At 28.7% G+C, this 26,594-nt stretch overlaps 1 protein-coding gene across 1 annotated transcript in view; it reads right to left on the bottom strand.

The window, feature by feature from the left end:
* Positions 1 to 26,594, bottom strand: part of LOC129969578 (collagen alpha-1(I) chain-like) — a 29,620-nt gene that overhangs the window by 2,232 nt on the left and 794 nt on the right. Inside the window, exons 2-6 of the mRNA XM_056084212.1 lie at positions 14,157 to 14,581; positions 11,026 to 11,838; positions 9,397 to 9,466; positions 5,517 to 5,638; positions 2,081 to 2,176 (exon numbers count right to left, since the gene is read on the bottom strand). Of these exons, the coding sequence (XP_055940187.1) occupies positions 2,081 to 2,176; positions 5,517 to 5,638; positions 9,397 to 9,466; positions 11,026 to 11,838; positions 14,157 to 14,581 (1,526 nt within the window). The remainder of the gene's footprint in view (positions 1 to 2,080; positions 2,177 to 5,516; positions 5,639 to 9,396; positions 9,467 to 11,025; positions 11,839 to 14,156; positions 14,582 to 26,594) is intronic.

Here is a 26,594-nt window from a genome sequence, read left to right on the forward strand (position 1 = left end):
AATGTATATTTATTAACGGCAATTTATACAATGCTGACATTCCTTAACCCTTCGGTCTCCAAAATTATAAGATAATTATTCAAGCTATTTTTTTACTTGTTTACAGAAGTAAAATAATCAAGCAATTCATTTCATGCGCTAATTATACATCAATTTCTTTTTCTGAATAATTTATCTACGATTTCTTTTTTCTTATTATACTTTTCTTAACAACTAAAAATTTCGAAATATCAAAATGATGCACTATCCAGAAAAGTGCCTGTGAGGAGATCCATTTTTTTTTTTTTCATTACATCGAATAACTTGCAAAAACATAAATCCTCGTCGTTTTTTAATTTTATCATGCGACATGATGTTTTCGTTTGAGGTGTTTGAAGCTACAAAATGCACGGACTAAAAATTGGCGATTTATCGCTTTTGTGGCATCAGTTTTTCGCTTTTAGAGTTATTAGAAAATAATAAAGAAGATTGTCACATTTGGAGACTTATTGCCAACAAAAAGTTACTACTTGGCACAAATGTCCGCCATGTGTCCGATTCTCCTGTCCTGTCAGTAAATGAAAGGGTCCTAATAAGTTATCGCCCGAAGAAGCACAGAGAAAGAAAACAGTGAGGGGAGATATCGAAAGTTATATATATGTATTTAATTTTCAATTTTTCTAGCTGGAAAAAAAAGTAATTGGAGCTCGAACAATTTTGAGATGGGGGAAAAAAACAAAAAAAAACATCGTTTTCTAAATATCGACGTATGCGTAATCTGATAGTCATGTGATTGTTTCAAACCGGTTTAAACTGGCTAATGACAAATTAATTAAGACAAACAATGATTTAAAAAGTAATGTTCTCACGTGTAAACATGAAATGTGCAATAGCAGATTTCAATTTTTTTTTATTATTATTTTAGCTTGGTATGTTTATCTGTGCAAATTAAAGTGTTTTCTATTTGCACAACGATTTGAAATGAGTAACTGTGTGCGTGTTCGCCTTGCGTATCTAATAAATTATCTCTTAACTCTTATTCCTTCGTGAGTCACCACAGTACTTCAAGGTTTTACACTTGAGACCTACAGCCTAACGATACTCCTTCTTGGCGATCGAAAGATGATTTTCTTAATCGAATGAGTATTGTTAATTTAATAATTATAGTGCAGCAATGTAATTGATGATTCACTTAATATTATTTTAATGTCTTTCAACAACAAAAGTGAATGCTCCTTTGATTACACCATTTAAAGTGGATACTGTTATAAACCAGTAATGTTGCTTCCCAGCACATTACTGTTGCACATAATGTTGTTTCCCACACATTCTGTCACCGGAAAGACTGATTTACAATCATCTGTATTGGATGCTGCTCGGGTGCCGAGCCAGTAACCTCAGAGCTTAGCAACCATTTGGCGGCTTGGCGACAAATTTGGCGAAAAAATGGATAATCCTAGAAACTTCGAGACTTTTAACGATCCGACCAGTAGGAACTGAGATACGCCCAGAACATTCTAGGCCAGTCTCCCGGGAACTATAAAAGGCCGGCAGTCTCAATCTGTGTGTGGTGAAATGAAGCGTAGTCGGAGTCGTAGATGAGTAATGAGTTTTCGAGATGATAGCGAAGCAACTGCGTAGTGCCAGCGTTATATGGAGTGAGTATGGAATTGCTGTATGACGAGTCCTGTTGTCTACTGTGGAAGCAGCGTCGTGTCGTGTGCCAGGTATGAGAAGTAGTGAGTCGGCAGCTAAGGCGAGGAGACAGTGAGAAGTTCAGCCGTTGGAGAGACCGTAGAGTGAAGCTCCGAGGATCCCCTCTCCTGCTGGATTCTGTTTGGCCGCTTTGTGTGCTGTGGTAGAGTGCTGCTGTGTGCTATTCTGTGTTCGTCTCGGCTGTAAATATTTGTCCTCTTTGTGTTAGTGTCTTCGTGTTAAATAAACGTCGTTGTTGTTTTCTATTGAGGCCTGCTGATTGTTTTCACACCATACACCCACTACAAGGCGAACCCGGTGAAATTCCGTAACAATATTATTTTGCAAATATTCAGAATAAATTTTGTTAATCATGCAGAAAGAAAAGAAAAAAAAATTAACTTACAGAATTCGCACTGAAGTCCCCGATATTCTGGAGGGCATCCACAAACATCAGGTGCTATACAGGTACCTCCATTCAAGCAAGTCCTATTGCATACAGCTGCAGTGCGAATAAAATTGGAGATAAATTTATTTATTATCATCCATTTACTAACTTGTATTGTGACAGATTATTCATTAACTATGATTGTGATAATCGAAATTAGAGAAACTGCAATATTCATTACGTTCACAACAACTTTTATTGATAATCTGCCATAAGATCCAATCACGGTTTAAAGTTTCTTCATTTCTGTATTTCTTTATCATATAGTAACAATTTTCTTCCTAAATATTACAAAACTTTGCAATAGAATTCTGGTAAATATAAGATTTTTTCTAAAAAAAAAACCTTAGCAAATTGTAAAGGATAAGTAAAATTATTGACGAATTATATAAACTATTTCGTGTGTTACCATTTTAAAGGATTAAAATGATGGCACACGAAGAGAAGCCTGGGTATTTTTTCAAGCGTAAAAAAACTTTATTTTAGTTTAATCCTTTAATGTCCTCAATAAATTTCACACGTGTACTTAACATAGAATTAATCGTGAATCATTCGTTAAATGGGTTAATAAGATATAATGAGTGAAAAAAATAATAAAATAGAAATTATTTTGAAATTCATCTATTTAAATGAATATTTCGTGAAACAAAAGAAAAAATAATCCCCAAAAAGAAAAAGAGACGTGAAATGTCCATAGTTTTAATTGATTGACGACATATTAGATTCAAACTTTTGTTCAACGTTAAAAATGACAGATACCAGATGTTTTCAGACAGTTGTTTTTGAAACATCTGCTGTCAACCGTACACTTTTTCACTCTGTTACCATCTGCTCATAACAATGGATTTTGCATAAAATGACTCATTTTGAACATAGAAGACAAAACGAAACTAGGGGGAGGGGAGGAGGAGGAGGAAAATGCTGCTGATGTTGGGTTTTCTGTTATCTTGTTACGTAGTGATATGAAGGATTTGTCAAAAAGATCTTAATTCTCATTACAAAAAAATATAAAGAAATATTTGAATAATGATTTATAAAAATGCAGGGATTTCCAAGTAAATCACTGCTTAGTTTCTTACTAATTATGATTACTTGAATATTATGAAAATGTACTTGATTGTACAGTAGAATTCATGTTTTATTTAGAACATTTAAAAAAGGATCATTAATTACATTCACTGTTTCTGAAAAAGATCTATAGAATTATTGGACTCGTGTACGAACTAATAACGTGTACGAATCATTTAAAATATTTTCACTCGAACAGCTAACATTTCCAAGTCATTTGCACATAACTATCGTTAGAATTAACATAGAGCATAGTTACAGAGTATTATATGAATTAATCATTAAAGGAACAAAAATATCGAGCAATTTGTGTACTGTTCATTAAAATATCCAGAAAAAAAATCCAGATGTTTATTATCCAGAATTAAAATATCCAGATGTTTCCTTTTTATTCATATAATTATTATATGCAAGTTAAAATAATTCTTTTAGATAATGTATAAAAATATAGTTTTCAATTTCCCATACATGTTTTAATTTTTGTGAAATTGAACTGATAAATATGAACTAAATATTCAAAATGTCTATATGCTCAGTAATAGTCTCTTTTTAGACCAAATCAGTTTATAAAAATATTCTATTTTATTAAATTCATGTATGAAATTAATTGCAGAATACATATTGTGATGTAAAGCTATTTTTGCCGAATGTAATAAAAATAATTCTAATGTTTCATTTTATTAGAATGGATCAGTGTAGTAGTATAAGAAGTCAGTGATTCAAATGATTGCAATTTTGCATGACAAACAAATCACAATTAAGTGCAATTTTAGTAAATAGATTAATTACAATAAAATTTACTTAATTGCGTACAATATTAGCTAACAACGTATTTTTATAGCCAAAATATTTAACTATTTTCTTTGTTAAATTGAGCACGTACTACAGAAATTTTAAGGAAATAAAAAATCATATATAATTGATAAATAAAAATTTTAAGTATGAAATTCATTTCTTTTAAATAAAATTTCTTTTAAAGAATAATTTTAAAAAATTTAGAGTCATTTTTTAAAGAGAAGAGCAAAAATGTATTTCGTTTTCTTTTTCATTTAAAAAATAAACAATATTCGAATTAAAAAAATTTATGAAAAATCGTCTGCGTGAGCCTTTTGAATTCATTTGACAACTCTTCAGTTCAATAATTTATTTATAAGTTCTTCCTTTAATATAATTTTCCGTTATTTTAATGGAATTCTTCATTTTATTTGCTATTTTGGTAGCAGATTTTATGTTCATATTCATTCTTCATCTTATTAGCAGAATATCCATAATTCATCGCCAAATGTATGAAAGGTGAGTGAAACTATTTTTTTAAAGAAATGATGACGCTATAAACAGATTGTTACTACAGAAAATTCATTAGTGGCTGATGGGGGGGTTTTTTTCAGCTTCTTTCTTTTCTTAGAGTTGTAATTTGAATTAATTAATTTTTAGCATGACAGTTGATTCCAACTGGAAAACTTCCTTCATATAATACATACTTGTAAAAACTCCGTGATTTTTTTTTTTATATCACGCAGCTGCCATAGCTAAATGTAATGATTAAATGTGTGAGTGCTATAAGAATTTATTGCTGTATGTAAATGTAATCTTATGAAAAGAGTGTTTTAAAAATTTGCGCTTATCCTTATTGTTTCCAAAGCATTTATTGCAAATTGAAACAATAGCATATTAAAAGTATAAAAGAAACAATTTACAATTTTCATTCCATATTAATTTAATTTATTACAATATTCATTTTATCACTTGATTTTAATTAATGTTACGGATTAAACTCAAAAGAGTTGCAAGTATAACTTTGCCTTTTATTTTTAATTCTTTTTCTTTTGGGAGCTAATTTTCACATATAATATATTAACAAATATTTTTTACACAATAATACAATTATAGACATTTTAATACGCAACAATAATTTCTTTAAAAATAATAGGAAAATGTTTACATCTTTTAGTATACTTTCTCTTGGTATATTCCCTTATGCATAAACACATTTTTTAAGTAAAATTGTATAAGAATAGGGCAAAAATAAGCATAATAAAGCGATTTTCCCTAGTTTGTGGAAAATTTTGAAAACGATTGTCATTTCTATAATTTTGATAATTTTCACCTGCTTAATTTCCAACGCTATGGTAAATTTTAAATATTATCAAGTGAGAATACGCAACATAACCTACGATCCCATAACAAAAGTATAATAGAAACTCACATTTTTCCTGCTTTACAATAATTTCCTTTACTTAGTCCAGTTTTTTTTTAAGGAATTTTTTTTTCGCACAGGAATATTGTTAATACTATAATTTTCATTCATTAATTTCTAAATACTCACGCTGGCAGGCCGGGAAATTTTTCATGGGCTTCCACACACCAGTGACGTGCCAACACTTATTCTCTTTGTTCGTAGTATTGTCAGGGAAAAGATAACCTTCTTCGCATTTGACATCACATGCCCTAAAACGAAGTATATTCATTCACTTCTAAACATAAATGACTGATATGATCTCTGAAGCATAATTCAACTAAATGCTTTCTCTAAGTTATAATATTCATGTTAATACTTAAATCATTTATTTTACTTGCAATTTTTTTAAATCCACTTACAAAGTAGAACAAAAGAGAGAGAGAGAAAGAGAAAATATGTAGCGTATCTGAATGATGATCACATCGACATTAATTATATAAATATTAATTTTTGATATAATGTTAAATTGCGGCATTGGGGTAGAAATAGAAATGCAGAAGTGACTGGTAATTATAGAAGATTATAGTATTTTAAGAAACATAAAATTTAAATTATTATATAGTCATGCCAATTTCAAATTGGTAAAAATAATCTCCGTAATAGTATAATATTATCAGAATTTCATAATTGTATTATACAGAATATGTTTAATCATTAATTGGCACAAGGTCGTTATGAAATTTCTCTCCATTCCAATGCTATAACTTATAAAAAAAAAAAAAGAAAAACCCAGATAATTGTATTTTTATAAAAATAATGAGATTTTGATATCTGTATTCATCAGCTAATCATTTCTTATACAATTATTATTTTCAAATGTCCATTTAGGATCAAGGATTTTCATCATTAAAAGAAAATGGTAGAAAACTCGTTTTCCAAATAATAATTTTTTTTATTTCAAATTAAATCAAGTTTAATTTACAATTGGATAATACAATATATATGCATACAAATTATTATGACATTGCCAGGGAATAATATTGTGAATATCAAAATAAATATTGTGAATATTATGATTCAAATAAAGTTAATTGATTTTCACAAAACTCAGAAATAGAATTATGGAAAATCGGAAATAAGGCCTCTGCGAATGATATCGAGACAGGTCGAACAAATTTATTCTTGAAATTCGTTACTTTATATCCTTTTCTAGGACATATTTCTTCATCAGTATTTTTTTGTACGCTATATGTGTGTGTGTGTGTGTGTGTTTAAAAATCCTTTTCTAAGAATTTTTTTTTTTTTTTTCATCTTCATCTACCCATATTTTCCTCCTATAAATTCTGCTAATACTCATTTCGTTGCAAATCTCAGCTCTCAAGGCAAATGGGTATGTTTAAGTCGAATATCCATAAGATGAAACAATAAGAATAAGAAATCTCTACAAATTTGTCAAAATAATTTGCACTCTCTAATTACTGGTCGTTTTAATTATTTGGGAGGAGATACTTTTTGAAAAATAGCGCCATCTGTTGGATGTAAAAGCAACACACACTGTACTGATATTTTAAGATTCCATTTCAATGTTTTCGATTTCATTGTTAAATTAAATTTTCATAAATTTTGATTTATTTCATTTTGAGTTAGTTATTTCCTTGGCCATTGCTTTGTGTTTGGTCTGTGTCGTTTATCATAGCATTCATTTCCATTTCGTTTATCCGTCGTTTATCATTTCATTTTTTCTTTTTTCTTTTCTTATTTCAATATTTTTCATTTCGCCTTTTTTTTAGCTGTTTTAATTATTTTGTAGTGCAATTGGTGGTAGATTGAGCTATGTCAACAGATTTTCATTTGAATTCAAATTATATCGTGAATTTGACCTCTTCGAAGTGGATTGAAATATTTTTTTTCTCATTGTATGGGAATTAGCCGTGTTGATTGATGTGCCATTGAAGTGAAATATTTCTTTGTTTTTTCAGTTTGCTTTTTTTACTTTTTTAATGTTTTGCAAGTTTATATGTGACAACCTGACATATTGAAAGAAACTACGATAAGCAGACTGTATATATATACCGTGCATTCCATTCAAGATGAATACTTCTTCGCATGTTGCTGATAAATGTTCCCGTTCCAATGTCTTTCCAGCAATTGAGAATCGTCAACGGCGTTACACGCCACTTACCCAGTACATGTCTAGCTCTAAATTTACTGAAGAATGATCCACATTGAGATGCATTCATTAACCCTTAACTGGAGAGGTGAAACTTTAGGACTTAACTGGGGAGGTGCGGTCTATGAGACCGCATTTCATTTACACTCAAATTAAATTTTCTAATGAATGTATTAGTATGAAAAACTGGCATTATATTTTGCAGATATTTTTCTTGATATATAGATATGTTTAAAAAAATTTTCAAAATATATTATCATTGAAAAAAGAAAATGCGTTGGAACGTACATTTTCTACTAAAATTACATGTTACAATAAATAATATTCTTGAAAAAGCATATTACTTTTTACTTTTGAAATCATATTTATTTTCACAGTATATGAAGGTATATAGAAGACAATATAATGTAAAATTCAATAATTATATGAAAAATAAAAAAAAATGGCAATGGGTAAAATTGGCCCTTTTTTTATCGGCTTGTGTGATTTTCATAGAACGGTTTTCTATGGCATTTTAAACAGGCAGGTTAAGAACTAGTATAAAAATCAACCTATAAATTCTGTATATATATATATCTTGGTATATTAATATATTTTATAAATTTTTCAAAATACATTATCACTAGAAAAATTAATTATGTTTGAACATACATATCAGAATCAGCTAAATGCGAACTTTCATCGAAAAACTCTTCTGTACAATTATCCTTATCACTAAAACCACTTTCTGCTTCATTTAAAAGTGTCTGGAGCACTGCTTCATAATAGGCTCAGTAAACTGGATGATATTTCGGGGCCCAGGTTTTAGCGCCATCTGCTAAGCCTTGTTTATCACTGGCACACTAACAAGGAGATGCAGTCTTAGAGACCGCGCTCGAAGAAATAACTGAATTATTTTTAAAAGCATCTGCTGAAATCGGTTGAAAAAAGTGCACGTGTATTGAAGGTCCCAAAACAGGAAGCTACAGGATCAATCCATTCAATTGAGCTAAAAATAGAATAGAGGTGACAGAAAATCACAGACCACACGTCCCCAGTTAAGGGTTAATAGCACATGCAACAACTCAAATCCAAATTAAATTCGTGCATTGATCGCAGTCATATTGACTAGCTGCTCTCTAACACCTTTTACTGAGTTATGGGAGAAATATAAAGCGCACATGGCTGATGATATTTTTCAACAAATACGCAAGAAAAATTCAAGTATTAATATGGATTTCACAGCAGAAATCTACAACGAAGGGATGGTAATGATTGATTTGTGCTTAGATATTGCTGGCAAAATTGTCAATCAAATGAGAATCCTTTAGAGAATCGATTTGCTATTCCTTCGTTCAATGTAAAAATGCTTCGTGAACAAAATAACAACACAGGATTGCAATATATACGATAATATATGCAATCAAATATTCCTTAGCTAAAACTTGAGCAAAAAGATATTTATGATCAAAAAGTGCAAAGTATCAATAATGAGGTGGAGAAATCTTCTTAGTTGTGCCAAGAGGAATTAGTAAAACGTTCTTAATTAATTGATTCTAGCAACAATTCGATTCAAAAATGACATCGCCTTAGCTCTTGCGTCATCCAGAATAGCTGCAGGATTACAACCAGGTGGAAGAACTTCTCATTCCTTTTTGAAATCACTACTAACATGTAATTCCTTGAAATGCGCAACTGTATAAATATTATCTTATTATAAATTTGCATAGTATCTTGACACAAAATTTATTACTCCATGCTTACAAACTTCTAAACATAAAATTTGGCTTCCTTCCATTCAATAATTTTAGACATAGACATGTAAGAATACGAAGAGTAATTATTTCATATATAAAATTCGAAAAAGGATTTACTTACACTTCACCTTGCGTTGAATTGCAAATAACCTTTCCATGATCTGGCTTAAGAGGTTGATTGCATCTTCCAACTAAAATAAATTTAATTCAAAGAATGTTTAAGACAACATTATTCTTGTACTTTAAAAGCTGAATATTTTAAGTATATTTTGAAATTTTGTGTTTTTAAATGGTTTAAAAATTGACTACCATGTATTAAACACTTTGATATAAATGGTTCATAAAAGTCAACATGCTTGAAAGAGGAAAATCCATCAAGATAATTAAATTTGCAAATGTTAAAGTAATGTATTATCATCGAGAATATATAAATGTACAGGATTCCAAAAGTATGTAAGTATGTAAAAAGTCATCATAGTATTCAATGTTTATAAACATGAAATAACTCAAGTTAAATAAAATTGTTAATGGAAAGATAGCTTATAAAAATCAAATTAATTGTTGGTCGCAATTTAAAATAATATATATTTTAAGAAACTATAATTATTTAGAGAAAATCAAGCCATATAACAAGACTATGTTCATGATATTTCATTTTACTAGTTCAAAAACATTTCTGAGTTATTGTATTCACAGACAGACATAATTCCAAAGTTGTTTTTTCCGACACGAGAAGTGTCTAATATGAGGAGATTCGTCAAAATCTGAAGTTCGAATTTTTTCGACCTTTGCAATACTTTCTTTGAATACTTCAAACACGGGAAAGTTAAAAAAAAAAATAGTTCGAAAATTAGAACATGATACATTCAGTAAAAATAAAGAATTCTGCAGATCAGAAACAATATTAAAATTTAAATATACTCATAAAAGCTAATGATTTTTAAAAAAAGAAAGAAAAAAACTGGGACAGCTGGGACTGGGAAAAAAACATCAGAGATAACTGAGCGAATAGTTGGACATTTCTAAAAAAATGAACTCAAATTATTTTTTAAAAAAACATATATAAGTAGACCGTGGAATTTCATGAATGTTTTTATAATAAATGAATTTTAAAACTTTGATAATTTTAACCTTTTATTAAAAATGATATAGACACATATAAAATTATAATTTGTGCTATATACTTCGCTAAGATTTTCAAACGCTCTGAATAAACTTTTATAAGAAATGATTAAAAACTAACTAGTGCTCTTTTGGGAATAGTTGCTTCACGAATTAACTTAACATTTCTAGAATTAACAGATAAACGCATACTTAATTGTCAAAATAAAACTACAATTGATACATAAAAATATAAAAATAAATAAGAGAGTATAATTAGGTCAATTGGATAAAAATATTATTTGAAAAATCGAATTCAGTTTAAAAAAATTCGTGAAAATAATAATTACTATAGCAATGTAATTAAAATCAGAAAACGGTATATTTAACAGCCATTAAACATATGCAACTGTTACAAAAGAAACTTTATCGCTGAATTCGATTCGAGTTATGATTTTTTGCATCTTAAGGTATTTTGAAAGGAAAATTATTGTAAAACAGTTTCTTTTAGTACATGTACATCTCCGTCACCTGACCACTAGATTATAAGATCCATCCCTCAAAATTCTTTGTATCACTTAAAAACTAACTAAATTAAACTCAGTTAAAGTGAGTGTCATGCAGGCAGGAATAACTGAAAATAACTCACCATATTCCCTGTTGTAAATATCATAATGTGTATGTCCGTAATGACCATAATGATAGTGATGATGATGGAAAGGACTATGCCAGAAGATAGGGTAATATCCGAAACTAGGTCGGAAAAAGCTTGGACTTCTCCTCGTTGCCATGTATGGTAACATGGTATACATTGCTGCTTTGCTTCCGTGCTTCCCCATGAATCCTCCTCCCATAGGTCCCATACCTCCCATCCCTCCCATATGCCCCATGCCTCCCATACCACCCATTCCATAAGGACTGGGCTGAGATCCAAAATACTTATTCTTCTTTGGCTTGGGAGATCCCATCGACATTAAGGATCCTAAAAATCCTTTCTTTTTCTCTGGTTTCGCGTACATGTTTGAACCTGTTGGCAGCCCTCCGTAATTCATGTAAGCCGGCGCTGGTCTGCCAGACTGTGGTTGCCAGACGTTACTTCCCAGGGTATTCGCTGGATAAGTGTATTGTTGTCTTGGATAATTAGCACCTGGAATACCAACTCCTGGCTGACCGAAAGTTCCTGGTTGTCTCGGATAGTTGGCACCACCTTGCTGAGGATAATTTCCACTTGGCATTCCAGGCTGTCTAGGATAATTGGCTCCCGGTACGCCACCTTGCTGCGGATAGTTTCCAACTGGCATTCCAGGCTGTCTAGGATAATTGGCTCCCGGTACTCCACCTTGTTGGGGATAATTTCCACCTGGCATTCCTGGTTGTCTAGGATAATTTGCGCCTGGCACTCCTCCTGAATATGGTGGAGGTGCTTCTCCTGGATAACCTGGTTGCCTGACATTCGATGATCCTAAAATAAAAAATATATATCAAATTTAATAAAAAAATAATTCTGTTAGCTTCTATCAGACAGCTCAAGATTAAAAGAATTGATTCCGAAACTAATCACTAAATTATGCAGTTGTTTATAGATGCAAAAATCTCTTGTAACTCGTATAATGCTAACATTTTTTGTATCTACAAAAAAAAAAAAAAAAACATTGAACAAATCCGTATAAAAATATATGAACTTTTCAGTTGCTTGTTGTAAATATTGCATATCCTAAGCTGGTATATGAATGTTCAATTATAATATCACCAATTTTGATCTATTTCAGATATTTTGTAAGTCAGGAAAAAATAATAAACTAAGTAACAAATTTTTTATACTTGTTTGTTTAATCATTGTCTAAAACAGTTATCAGCACAGTTTAATTTATTAATGGGAGGAAATTATTTATATTAATGTGATGAAAAGTAAAAGTGTTCATTGAATCACAGTAAAAGCACCGTTGATTATTTTTTTAATTTAATTTTTTTAAAATTTCCTACATAGTTTAAATTTAACATTTATTTCCCTTTCTTTCATTTTTAATTAATTTCAAATTCGTTACATATAGACTATTGTATTCTATAATTTTCAACTTTTTACTTTACTCAATTACTTTATTTGTAAAAATAATGATTAAGAGTATAAACAACATTGTTCACTTGTTGCTCCTCTATACAGCGAGGCACAAAAATTTTTTTACACTTTCGCCAAAAAAAAAAAAAATCATACTTTTTCGGTTGTAAATAAGCATTTCTTGTATACAAGATACTGTCAAATATCACATATCAGTATATTTTTACATTCAGAAATAGAATTATTTCCAAAAAATTAATATTGTCATCTTTCCATTATCATAATGATTTAATAGCTTATTTTGTGATTAGACTTCAATTAATAATGTTTTCGGCTGCATTAATTTTTATTAAATACTGTATTATATTTTAGTTGTTACTACAACACATATATTGTCATATTTTTTATATATATATTCTGTGTTATAATGAATCTTTCGGCTTTTTACAAATCATTAATTTTAAATGATGCATACATTTGCACACTCTACAAAACAATTCAAATATTTATACATATTTTGTGCTCACTGTTTTCTTTTGAATACATTAATTCATTTTTTGATCTCTTGAAGCTTTCAAATTACCAAATATTCAATAAATTGAATAAATATCCAATTAGGAAAACTATTTAATCAAATTAAATTTAATGGATGAGCGGAAATGGTCATCGATGGCTACTAGTCTCTACCAATAATGAATGTGTGTGTGTGTGTTGGTTTTGCCTAGAGCTACCAAATTTGACACTTATATAATTTTGAGGAAAAAATTATCCTCGGAGCGATTTTTTTAATAATTAAATATTAATTTAAAAAAATATATTATAGCATAAAAATGATTTTTACATCATATCAAAACTTAAAAAAATTATGTTTTCATTAATATAAAATTTTTTGCCATATAATTTTTTTAATTTTTACTTAATTATCAAAAAATATTTTTATTGTATTTTATAGTAATATATTTCAATGTTGAATTGAAACTGAAATCGTTTTTATTTTGGCTACAGATATTTCAGTCTGGCTTTTTTTTTTGTATTATTGATGATCCAAGACATGAGAATTCGGCTTACTTTTTCATGTTGAATAGATTTCAGTATAAGACATATTAAATTTTAGCTACAGTACCAAGAAATGACAAAAAAAAAAGTAGAAATGCCCCCATTTTTAATGATTGCTGCTCTTTCCTGTGATTGACTGAATATATAAGAATGTAGATAGAAAATTAGGAAAATGCATAGCGCATTGACCAAGAATAATGTAAGGCTTTTAAAATAGTATGACTTATATGTTAATCAAAATTTGAAGGCTAAAAATATTTTGGTGAGGAAGTCATTAAGATCAAAATACAAAAAAATATTTAATTGAAATTTTTAGCTACTATTAATCTTGGCAAACCGAATGATCACCAAGGACGGCTAGTTTACAATACGTATTTTACCCCATATCATTAAATTAAAAACATTTTTCAAAATATCTCAATTCTTACATTTTAAATGATTGCTACAACAATTGCTAAAAACTGATTGCTTTAAACTGATTTCGATTTTGATTAACAGTTTTTCAAAATCATCAAAATTTAAGGTATAAAAGCTGTACATGTCATTTCATCCTAAAGTAATACCTGGTGGTAATAATAATGAGAACTGTGACATGTCGAAAAATAGATTTAAATCAATGTCATCTCACAAAATCTATGAAAATTGCTGAAAAAACACCCAATACTCACCATGTGGGCTATAGGGTGGAGGTGGCACTCCTTGATTTGGACTGTACGGAGGAGGGTTCTCTCTCGGTGAATAAGGCGGTGGTTGCTGGTTGGCTCCAGGACTGGAATCCTTGTGATTCGGGTTGTATGCAGGTTGTCTATTGGCAGAGCCTTGGCTTGGATTTGACTCTCTAAAATTGGGATTCACAGCTGGTTGTCGCACCACTTCTGGAGCCGAAGGCTTCGGTTGGGGTTTCGGTGGAGGTGGTGGTGGAGCCGGAGGTTGATATCTCGTTTCTGTTCTGCTGCTTCCACTGCTGCTTCCTCTTCTGTCATAAGTGGTCCCTCTTGATGAGGAGGACGAAGAAGATCCCCGGCTGCTGGAACCTCTGGAGGAGCTACCTCGACTGCCCCCTCTGCTTCCACCTCCTCCTCGACGACCAGAGCTACGAAGAAATTTTTTGATGAAAATCCACTCAAAAAATATCTATAGACTTATAATTTCTTATTGATACTGATTATAATATCAATTGTTATATATCATAATATCAGATGCATTATAAACATTGATATATTTCTTTATAGCATTATTCTCCCCCTAAGCTGTAATGTTACATTCTTAGTCCATGTCTTCATGAACGCTTGAAAAAAAATCAACTAACAGCAAAGGAAAACGATGAAAGTAGGATTGTCTGAGTAATGCTTTATATATATTTTCTCACTAATTTTACACAGATCTGCAGCCCACGGGATCAACCAATTGATAAGATTTTTAATGGATATCAAGAGAAACTATAACTGAAGTGAAACGTTGGAACACAAAGTCGTATTTAATTGTAAAAAATTTAAGTAAGTTCTGACTATATGTGTGATGACAAATTGACGATGGTATTTATAAAAATAACAATAAAAACATCTATTTGATAACATGTGTGCTGCGCAACTTTTAGTATAAAGTATAATACCAGAAAAAGAATAATACAAATATTGTAGATGAAATTATTAAAAGTGTTGAAATAGTGGCAACAAATATGATTGCGCAATTTACAAAACCATGCAAGTATTCGAAATCGAATGTGTATAAAGTATAATACTAGAAAAAGAATAATACAAATGTTGCTGATGAAATTATTCAAAGTGTTGTAATAGTGGCAACAAATATGATTGCGCAATTTACAAAACCATGCAAGTATTCGAAATCAAATGTGTATAAAGTATAATACTAGAAAAAGAATAATACAAATGTTGCATATGAAATTATTGAAAGTGTTGAAATAGTGGCAACAAATATGATTGTGCAGTTTACAAAACCATGCAAATACTCGAAATCGAGTGTAATTACCGAAAGAATAAGATAATAATATAGTACATCTTTAGGAATCAAAGAAGTGTAATTGTTGGTATCCAGGCAATAATCTGCATCATGATGATCGTCTTGAAAGCAAAAGGAAATGATGAAATTTTTCTGAAGAAGGTTCTTTGCCGACTGGATAACCATGTTATTTTCCAATACTCATCAACTATACATTTCATTTAAAGAATTAGAAAGTGTAGTTATAATATCAGGTAAGAAAAAATGCAATTAGATCTTAGATAAAAAAATTACTATCATGTTACTTGATGTCATTAGGGAGGTTTCATGTACTCAATAAGCAAAAGACGTGGAAGATTAATAAAATTACATCATTGAAATGTTTAATAAAATCTGATATTTAAAAGTACTTTCTTGAGGGCACCATGATTATCAAGTTATGAAAAGAAATTGAACTTTAAAGTTAAATTAAAAGTATCGAATCATCACTCGATACGGTCATAGGATTAGCTTGTCGACAAAGGCTGATAGTATTTAAAATTGTAAGAACTATTGTAAAAGTTAACATTTATTCCAAGAAGTAAGTCGATGCTACAGCTTCGATTTATCTTTATTAAGAGCTGAAAATAAAAATAATTGATTTGTGAAAAAACAATTCATAGTTGGTTACTGTTTTTAATTTTGCATGCACCTAACGGAAAGGTTTATACTTATTTGCTGGTTAAAGAATTTTTCGTGGAAACAAAGTTTGACTCATGAAAATTCCTTATCTGTAATGAAATATCTTAATTTTAAGCTACTGATTGGGAATTATCTGTTTACGTAATGCTTCGAAAAATGCAGAATCTCCTAGCCATATATATTTTTTAATTATTGATCAAATCAAGAGTAAGTTGTGATAATTAGAATATAGCTTATAAATAATTGCTTAAATTTGTTTTCTGCCTTAGAGAAATTTGAGGCAAATTATCTGAGTTTCTGCATTTGTGGCCAAAAGCTTAATATTCACCATTATTTAATTTTTTAGTATATTTTTCTGCCCAGTTTATTTTGGATACTTATCGATAGAAAATTTCACTTTCACTTAACACTTTCTTTTAAATAATTTATTTAATAATTTTTAATACATTGCATATAATCTGATCTTTCAAAACGGTATATTTATTTTTATATAAAGTTTTTGAATAGTTTTATGTAAAGTTTTTGAATAGAATATTGAGAAATTTGTGACTTGAATATTTATGCAAAGCATTATGAACAAAAGCCTCAATAATTAGAAACCTTGTATATAGACATATATTCTTCTCATTTAAATAATTTTGTGAATTGATTTTGACTAAACAGAGTAACAAGTAATATATAAAACAAATTTTTTTAAAGTCAATTCTTACTTAAGTCAACAAAAAATTATTTAATTTTAGTTACTTTTTATTAAATAATTACAAAATTGGTGACTAACTTGGCGACCATTTGGTGATATGGCGTCGGATTTGGCGACCCAATAGAAATTACTGGGCAAATTTAATTAATATTTGAAAAAACTGTATTAACATCAAGTGTCATCCACTACAAGTTTAAAAAAATGTATTTGAACTTGAGTGGATGAATAAAAAGTATTTTATAAACTATTGAAAATTTGAACAAGTTATATATGGAGAGAAAGAGTGTGTGAGCTAACAGTAGGAATTGAAAAAACAAAATTGGTTACGCTTCCCCAAATAAATGACGGGAGCTGTTTTTCTTTGTTGTTGTTTTGTTGTGGAATCAAATAATAATTTATTCATGAACATTACGTTAGACAATTCTTATTGATTTTATATACATCGTAATTAAATTGAAATATTTTTATTAGCGATGCAAAACCGAAACACACAGAAAAAACGCAAGAAAAATTGTCAAATAAAAATGTCAGTAGTTAATATTTATTCGATAGATAAGTTACAATAAGCTCCTGAGTTTAACTTGGTTTATTTAATAGAGACTCCAATAGCTCAATAAAGCTTTCGAATTGTTTTTTCAATGCAGATAACTTGACAGTTTTCTGAATTTTTATGTAGATAATGCCCTATTTTTTGTTAATTTAAGCAATAAATATTTATTGAATCTTCAAATATTTATTTGGAATGCGTATCTATGAGGTGTTCCCCACTGTGATATGTGACAAGATGCTGAATGTATATGCGTCTTTTCAAAATTTGTAAAAATATGATGTGACTTAAAACCTTCTCAATCCACACATTAGGAATATTTTTTTATAAAATTATATTTATTATATATGCCTTTTTTTAAATCATAAAGCTTCTTTCAATAAAACTACTTTTTGTTTGTCTTTGAAAAAAGATTCATTGTGCTTAGAAGAAAGCAAATCGCTATAGATTCGATTTCCATAAAGTAAATCAGAATGTTGAAAAGCTTCGAAATCCTTTCTCTATATCAAAATGTTATTTCTTTAAACCTTACAATATTTTAATTGTGTTTACATCAATACTTTTTGCACTGCATATAAAAAGCATTGCTTCTTGGAAATCTTTTTGAGGAGTATATCCGAAAAGGCGGAAATAACATATCCGGCTATTCACAGATAAAAATTTAATGAATCAGATAAATCGTATGGAGTTAGTACAGTGCCATTCTCATTAACAGCAAATTAAAGGAACTCGAACTCCGGATCTCCTGATCTCTAATTAGGCAATTTATCCAATTAGTTGTGATAACAAAAAAGTCGTTTTTCTAATAAGCTTCTTGAAGAAAACTGATTCATTTATATTTGATTCAACAAACATAATAAAATAATAGAAGCATGTAGTATTGAAAATTTCTGCAAGAGTAACTGTGAAATAAATTTATCAGAAGTAACCTGAAAAACTGAAAATGTGAGGCCGAAAATGTTATTAAATAGAATTTTATAACCAAATAGAGTTTAAAGTGGGAAAGCCGATTTGTTATGAATTTATAAACATGAAAAGTTTTTTTCTCTATTACTTAATTGGTAAGATTATATTTACAATTCCATAAATTAATCAATTTTTGTTCTTGTTGTATAATAATAAAAAACAACATCTCACTATATGAATTCGAACACGAACATTTAACACGAATTCTTAAAAAAATCAAGTATGTTGTATGTTTAATTTAATTGCAAGGAGTTACAATTACCAGATGCGATTTGGAATGGTAATTCTAAAAATATTCTTATTGGACTTTGGGAATTATGAATCTATGAAATTAATCTAAATTCGTTACTTTTTTTCAATTATTACAACAAATAATAGTATACAAAAAGTTTAAATAAATAGCTGTTTTTTTTTTAATTTTCTAAAGTTTCTTTCATTCTTGAATAAGTGTGTGATCAGAACTCTACTATATTGTTGAATAACACAGTACTCGCATGTTTGTTAGGTTAATGTCATGCATAGAAAGTGTGCTGCCATTTTCCCAGTACAAATTATTAAATTCCGAACTGCAGCTAAGTAATAAGAATGGGATTAAGCCCGGCATCTTGTTTTCGGAACTTTAAATATAAAGCACACTAAAGTGCAAAAAATTATCTTTCCAATAATGTTATTGCAGTAAAAATTTTCTATTTTAAATAAATTTTTAAAAATATTTTAAAGTTTATTTTACTACAAATATTTATTTTTGGACGTGAAAATCAAATCGCTTCTATTGTTTATACAAATATTGCATCTTTTCTTCCATTGTTCTTGATCTGAATATGAAGACACGTCTTATTTCTACCATGTGCTGAATAAGTTTATGTTTAAAGTAAGTTTTTAGTAAAGTATGCTTTTAATAAAACTTGTGCATTTTTTTTGTAAGTAAAGTTTAATTTCACAAGTAAATAATGATGAAAAGTTTTAAAGTGCTTCCATTTTTAAGCAATGCTGCTCTGCTTTTTCCTGTATAATAGATACATTGATATTTAAAAATATAGCTTTTAAAGCTTGAAAATTATTTTTTATTTCAACACTGAGTATATTAATTGAATTAGACCATTTTCTTATGATTAATCCTGTAAGATAAAGAGCAAATGATGAAAACTGTTAGGTAATATACAAAAAATTTTAATGCCAAACTATTTTACTTTTTAATTCTTATATTTTCAATAAATACGTGTCATTTCTGTGAAACAATTATTGTATTACTTGAAATTCAACTACTTTTGTTTCAATTTAATGTTCTAATTTTAGAAGAGAAAACAAAAAACAAAAAAAACTAGAAAGATGCATAGCACAATGAACAGAAATGTGTAAAGCCACTAAAATAATGAATGTCTATCACAATTTAAAATTTAAAAGTGCTTCGCAGAGGAGGCCATTAAGAGCAAGCTATATAAAATATGTAATTGAAAATTTTAGTAACCATTAATTTTGGCAAACCTTCTTGTAGCCGAAGGTGACCAAATAGTTGACAATAATATCAGCATCGAGCATTGTTTTTAAATTTAGAATTATTTAAAAATATCTTTTCATAATCGATTAGTAGAACTTTTCCAATTCTTTGAAAATGTAGGAATTTGTTCGAGCAAATAAACTCTAAGATTAGAAGATTGACTAAGCAGTCAAGAAATCGCTCATTGCTACATCTAATAAGTAAATGTTTGAGTCGGTAGAATTATCCATTTACTTTCCGTGGGGGGGGGGACTTATCTACCCCTTTTAGAACAATATGAAAGAAGCGGAATTCAATTGGAATGAACTGGTTCAAACTGGTTTTAGTATGGTGATAGTTAAAAATTTTATCTTTATGAGAAATATCAACGGCAACAGATAAAGCTTTGAAAAATAGTTTATTTTGAATGTTGAAACAAAAATAAAGTTCACCTTCAAAAATAGTGGTAAAAAGAGGGACTTTCAAGGAAAAAAAAATTATATTTGTACATTCCGTGCTGCTATTTTTTTTTTTCATTTAATATTTAGTTTGATTTTTTTTAAAAAAAGGAATGTGAATGTACAAATGCACAATGTGAATACAACACTATTTTATTCTTTCTCAGGGAAAATTGTATAAATCAGTCTCATGTATGATTTTATATGTTATACCAAATTATTAGATGGTATTGCTACTACACTAAGAAAATGGTTAGCACCATTATTGAGTCACACATTTGTTGCCTTGCAGTGTAAATATATATAACCTTAAAGGAGGCTTTTGTTTTTATTCGTTTTTAAAAATGAAATGAACGAGATAGCCTGGTTGGTAGGGCGTTGAACTCGCATCCCTTGGGTGTTGGGTTCGAACCCCGCCGACCGAAGACTCTCCATGTATAAGGTGGCTGGTGTACGTATAAATCTGTCGTGGTCACAAAGTCCCCCAAGTTGAAATAATACCTTAGGGAGGACTGGCTCAGAGGTGATCGTTCTCTGATTCAGGTCTAAATTACGATGAAGTCCGTCCCGTAAAAAGGGTTATGACGCATGAACAGCTAAGTCGTACACTTGGCCCTACTGAAACGAGAGACGCTAAAAAAATTCTCGGCTTAAAATCACTGTTTTAGTCAGCGGGCTTATCTATGACAAGTGCCATAAGAAACAACATGAAAAGTTAATAAAATGACATTAAAAAGCAATGTTTTGATACAATATTTTATGCATATTTTATTTTTAATAATGCTAACCAAATATGGCGACCAACAATTTTATGCGATGTATTATCTGAACTCAATTATATTTAAATCTTTTGCGCATAACTTGATGATTATAACAGTATTTTTAAACATCAAATTGTGGCAGATATAAAAACTATACTATTTTAATATCTTTACATCTATTTTGTATTGTGTAAATTAAATCAAGTATAATTTTAAAAAATGTAATTGTTCACGTAAATTATAATAATAAAAAAAGAAAGTAAATTTATAAAATAACACGTAATTATATTATAAATTTATTTACTTTTTCTTTATGTAAAGAAACAGATATTAATTAAAATCTCCCTCTTTTAACTTTATGTAATGAAAAAAAAATCATATGATTAACTACTGAAGCAATAAATTGAAGCATTAAAAACAATTTGAAGTTTAGTGCAACAATGAAAATTACGAACAAAAATATTTTTAAAGAAATTATGAAAAAAATTAGAAAAAATTGCCTGACTGCAAAATTTATATATTTAAAAAAACACTTATTTTAAATTTTTAAATGATGTAAATTTTTTTTTCGTGCAAAGTATTTCCAAAAGATATTACGTAAAAAAGTCAAAGTTTCGTTTAATTTTTAATTATTTGAATTTTTTCAAAATTCCGTCTGTTGTGCACATTCATCTCTTTAAAATATATTTCTATATAATTTGTTATTTCTAGTTCAAACAATTAGGGCTATCTATTCCAACAAATACAGGCACACATTTACTTTTATTATTAATAGAGATCACGGAAATGTTTTGTTTTGAAGTATTCAGCATTTGAGATAATATTAGAAGTATATCTTTTAAAATTTAATACAATGCTTGTATTTGAAAAAACTGGTGCATTTCAAAATAAACAGTTCTTCGATTTGCATTTCTTTAATTCGAAGTTATATGATTTCTTATTTTTCAATACACTTCGAATATTTCTTATTTTAGAATTCAATACAAATGAAAAAAAATTCTGTAAAAAATTGCAAACGACTGAAATAAAATTAAAAACTGTCTATTATTTCCTCAAAAATTAATTGGAAGCAATGTCAGAAGTGAGTTAGGCCCCTCATATGATAGAAGTTATAATTATTGTTGAGGAATTATGTTTGAAAATTGATATTAATGATGTCAATTAGAGTTGACAGCGTTAACATTAATTTTCAAATGGCTGGTGTCAGTGAACTTAAAAAAATGCGTGAAGAAATTGTTACAATATAAACTAACATTTCATACTCAGGTAAACTAAAAAAGCTGGTGATATAAGGACTTAACTCACTTAAAAAAGGCTTATAAATTTTGGAGACAATAAAAGTAATCAGAGTGGAAGTAATTTGATTACAAGGCAAGGAATAAAAAATATTTTTTAAGTTGCTATAAAGGAATTTTTGTTAGAAGAAGTCGTTGTGTTCTAGATTAATGCTTCAGAATTTATGGCATCAAAATAACTCTACTTTGTATAACATTTTTATTTACTATTTTACACTTCTATACATAATGACTACATTTTCATTGCATACTTCTAAATAGCTATTTTTTATGCTAGTTTTTAGTTTTAATTTTCACCTAACTTGAGGTTAGTAATGTATTTTTATGCCTTTTCATTTGATAACTTTTTAAGAAGGGTGACTGCAGTCACAAATTTTATATCGTGAACACATGTGAATTTTAATTCGATGACTCATATCATAACACAATAACATTCTTGAACTAATGTTTAATAAATTAAATAATGTTTCTCTTTTTTTGTAAAGGGAAACATTATTTATTTTTTAAATTTATATATATGATGGTTATTGCAGTTACAAAAAGCAGATTCGGAATCAATGTATGCATTTTACAACCAGAAGGATAGCCTCTCCTAAGCTTTCTCACATAATAAAGTCTCCTATACATAAAGTCTTATTCTTCTCCATCCGCATAAAATTATGGACCCTGTGTAAGGCCGTCAGTGACTCGCATGACATTAGCGAGCAATAGTTACGAAATGCAAATCTTTCGCATGAATCTAACATTTTTACTGAATCTATCTTGCGAATATGTATTTTAAACGCTTATTGAATGAAACCAAAATACAACACATGTAGTCACAAGATGACATAACGAATGTCATCGATATTAGTCCTTCAGTTTATGAGTGACAACGTTTACATGCTGATCGAACAGCCCTTTCACCTTTTTGGTTCAAAATTTGTACCTATATTTCAGATACCTATATTTACCAGATACCTATATTATCAGATACCTATAAAAAAAGTACCTATATTTCAGATACTTATCAAATTTGATAGGTATCTTTCAATAGATGCATTTTGGATAATTCTCAATATTATTAGATTCTTATCAATGTTTGTATCAAATTTTATCTACTAAACTCTTTGCATTTTCGAGATAATCGAGTTCACTTGTACTCGAACAGAGAGACTTCATGTGAATGGATTTCGTCCGAAATTTGATAGAAATCTTAAAATTTGGTCGTTAGTCCACATACAAAAGTTTCACCCGTCGACCCGAAAACATTTTTGAGTTATCGTGTTCACAGACAGAAATGATACACCTTAAAGGTCTATATTTATTTTAGAACTTTGAAGCCAGTGGTGGAAGAAAATTGTGTATTAAGAATTGCTGCCATCTAATTAAACGTTCTTGCTGTTTTTGTCGTGTCTATGCATCCAGTGCTAGTGCAAAAGATTAGAGCCCTCCAAAAGCCTTGGTGACAAGATCTGCAAGTTCTGGAGCCCGATGGCTATCGAGGATTTCGATATCTAATTAAACAATTAAATAAAGTAGCCAGTTGGACACTTTGAAGCACACAATCGGTGAAAGGTGCCCAGAGATGGCCAATCTAAAGTGACGGACTTTCAACAGCATAAAGCTAAATTATATAAGTATTTATCCACACATGTTAGAGCTTGATTTGGGTGTCTTACACAATGTTCAATGCAAGCCTGAATTAGCACCTTCGAACTTATTTATTCCGGTCATTTCGAAAATCGCTGAAGAAGAACAAAAATTTAATAGAATTAGGGAGATAAATAGAAACACTTCTGGAGAATTGCAATGAGCACTTCAAAAAGTTTTTAGCAATAAACCAGGGGGTTCAATGAGAAGATGACGATGGTTCTTCTCAAAAGATGATAAATTATTAGTAAATAAAATTCTCTTAATTTTATTAAATAAACTTTGTTATTCAAAAAGAATTTCTTTTCTATTTCCTCTAAATTCGATAGAATTTTCCATGCAACCTTTTGACGTAATGGATTGCCGATGACATTACAGTAATATATAATCAGAAGTTTGATTTCTTAATGCATTTTAATAAAGAATATTTTTTTTAATATTCTTTTTAAAATATTATATAAAAAATTAACTTTTACAAAGAATATTTTTTTAAAAATCATTGCAATTGCAGCAAAATCATTGATATCTATAAAATAATTTGTGGCGTTTATATATTTTTAAAAACAAAATCTGAAAAATAATTGTGTTTTAGTTAGAAGCAGTAATCAGCGTTAAAACTATTTTTATTTGAGGGTATTAACGTACTTTATTTTATTTATTATTGTTGATTTACTAAATTTCTGTTTCACTAAAAATTAAATGCATATCCAAATTTAATTTCCTCTCATTATTCACATGGCTTTCATTATATTATGATTTCTAATATAATGGTGATGGTGTATAATTTGCATCATCGTAGCGTAGCGTGCATTTTTCATTAATTTTGATTAAAATTTGGATTTTTGGATTATCCGATTTCATTAAAATTTGGATTTGTAAAAATCCAAAGATGTAAAATCTAAAGATACGTGTAAATACATCAAACAAGTAAGCTTTATCACATAAGCGTAGTTAAAAGATGCATAGTCTAGGAATTATACTGAAACTGAGGAATATTGAGATGTAATGTAATAATTTTTTTTATTGTTAAATAATAAATAATAATGCAACATTTTTCAAAAAGAAGCAATCCTTTTAGTTACATATAAAACATTTTTAAACAAAAAATAGATAAAAAAGGATTTTTCAGAAACATTATTCATGCTTCTGGAAATTGATCAAAATGCTCTATATCGAATTTTAATTATTTAGTTTATTTATTTACATTTAAATGTCTTCATTTTTTATTTCTCACCCTTAATCAATTTTTTTTTTAAAATTCAATTCTACCAATCATTACTTTTTTACCATGTAAGTGTAAACTGAAATTCAATTGTTTTTTCACGAAGTATCCTTTTCCATGCACTTTTGATTTCGCTATTCGAAAGCCAATTGACTATTATGTGCTATTATTTGGATATAACGCTAGTAGTTTCAAGCATCAGATTGGATAAATATAAGGAAATCAATCCTAATAATTATTTGATCAGCTTTTGTCCTTGAGGAAATGATGCACTGTTTTTAATCATCAGAGTTTAAAGATACAAAAATATTCATGTTGTAGCGGTTGAGAATTAGAATCCCGTATTATAATTATTTGTTTTTATTTTATTTTATTTTGATTCGGTTGGTTGCCTATTTAGGCGAGGGAAATTTTGGATCAATCTACCATGACGATTTCAGTATACCAAAATTTCAAATTATTTTGAGCTCAGAAATGAAAATGAATCACTGACATTTTGGAGCTGAAGATGAGATTCAGTCTGAGACAGAAAATTATTAAATAAATTGTTAAAAATTAAATATTGTATTTAAATACTTTAAAGAAAAATTATCTCGAGACAAGCCTTTTATTTGAAAAAAAAAGATACTTCCATTTGGTTTACTTCATTTTCTAATTAAATTTTTTTAAACTATATAATTGAAAACAAAACTGAATATGAAAATTGCAAAATGCAATAATATTATTGTTTAATTTACTAATTTTGAAAAAAGTACCTATTAATAAATTTTTGCATTGAATTAAAAAAAATTACTTATATGTTTTTATTGTTATTAGGTGCAATCTTTTGAAATTTTATTTTTTAAATGACTTATTCTTTATTCTGGAAATCCAATAATGTCAACTTTTAAAAATATTTAGCGTAATTTTTTTTAATATTACCTATGAAAATTTCTAAATTACAGTCAAAAGTATTATGTGTTTATAGCTTATTTTGTTGTGCTTCTTGATTTAATTAAAAGATGAAAACGTGTCATATTTTTTATTTATCATCATTTTTTATAACACAGTGCGAAAGAAAAGTACAGAATTAATTAGTTAACGCGATTTAAATGTGCGCCCTAACAGAAGTATTATTTTACAATCTGTATTTCTCAATAATCATTCGTAATTAATATATAATAATATATTTTGATAATAATATTAAGAATTCAATAAGTTTTATAATTTTAAAAATTAAGATTTCAACTATGAAAACTTTTCTTAGGTTCTTTATAAAAGAGTCCTTGTATTGTTTCAGAAAGGAACATTAACAAAAATAAACCAAACCACTCTTTATATTTATTTCTTTATATATTCTTCTGTTTTCTAAATGAAAACAAATCTTAGTTATACTAAAAGATAAATCTTTTTTAAATTTATAAGTTAG

Source organism: Argiope bruennichi, chromosome 1, assembly GCF_947563725.1.
Source record: "Argiope bruennichi chromosome 1, qqArgBrue1.1, whole genome shotgun sequence".
Taxonomy (NCBI): Eukaryota; Metazoa; Arthropoda; class Arachnida; order Araneae; family Araneidae; genus Argiope; species Argiope bruennichi.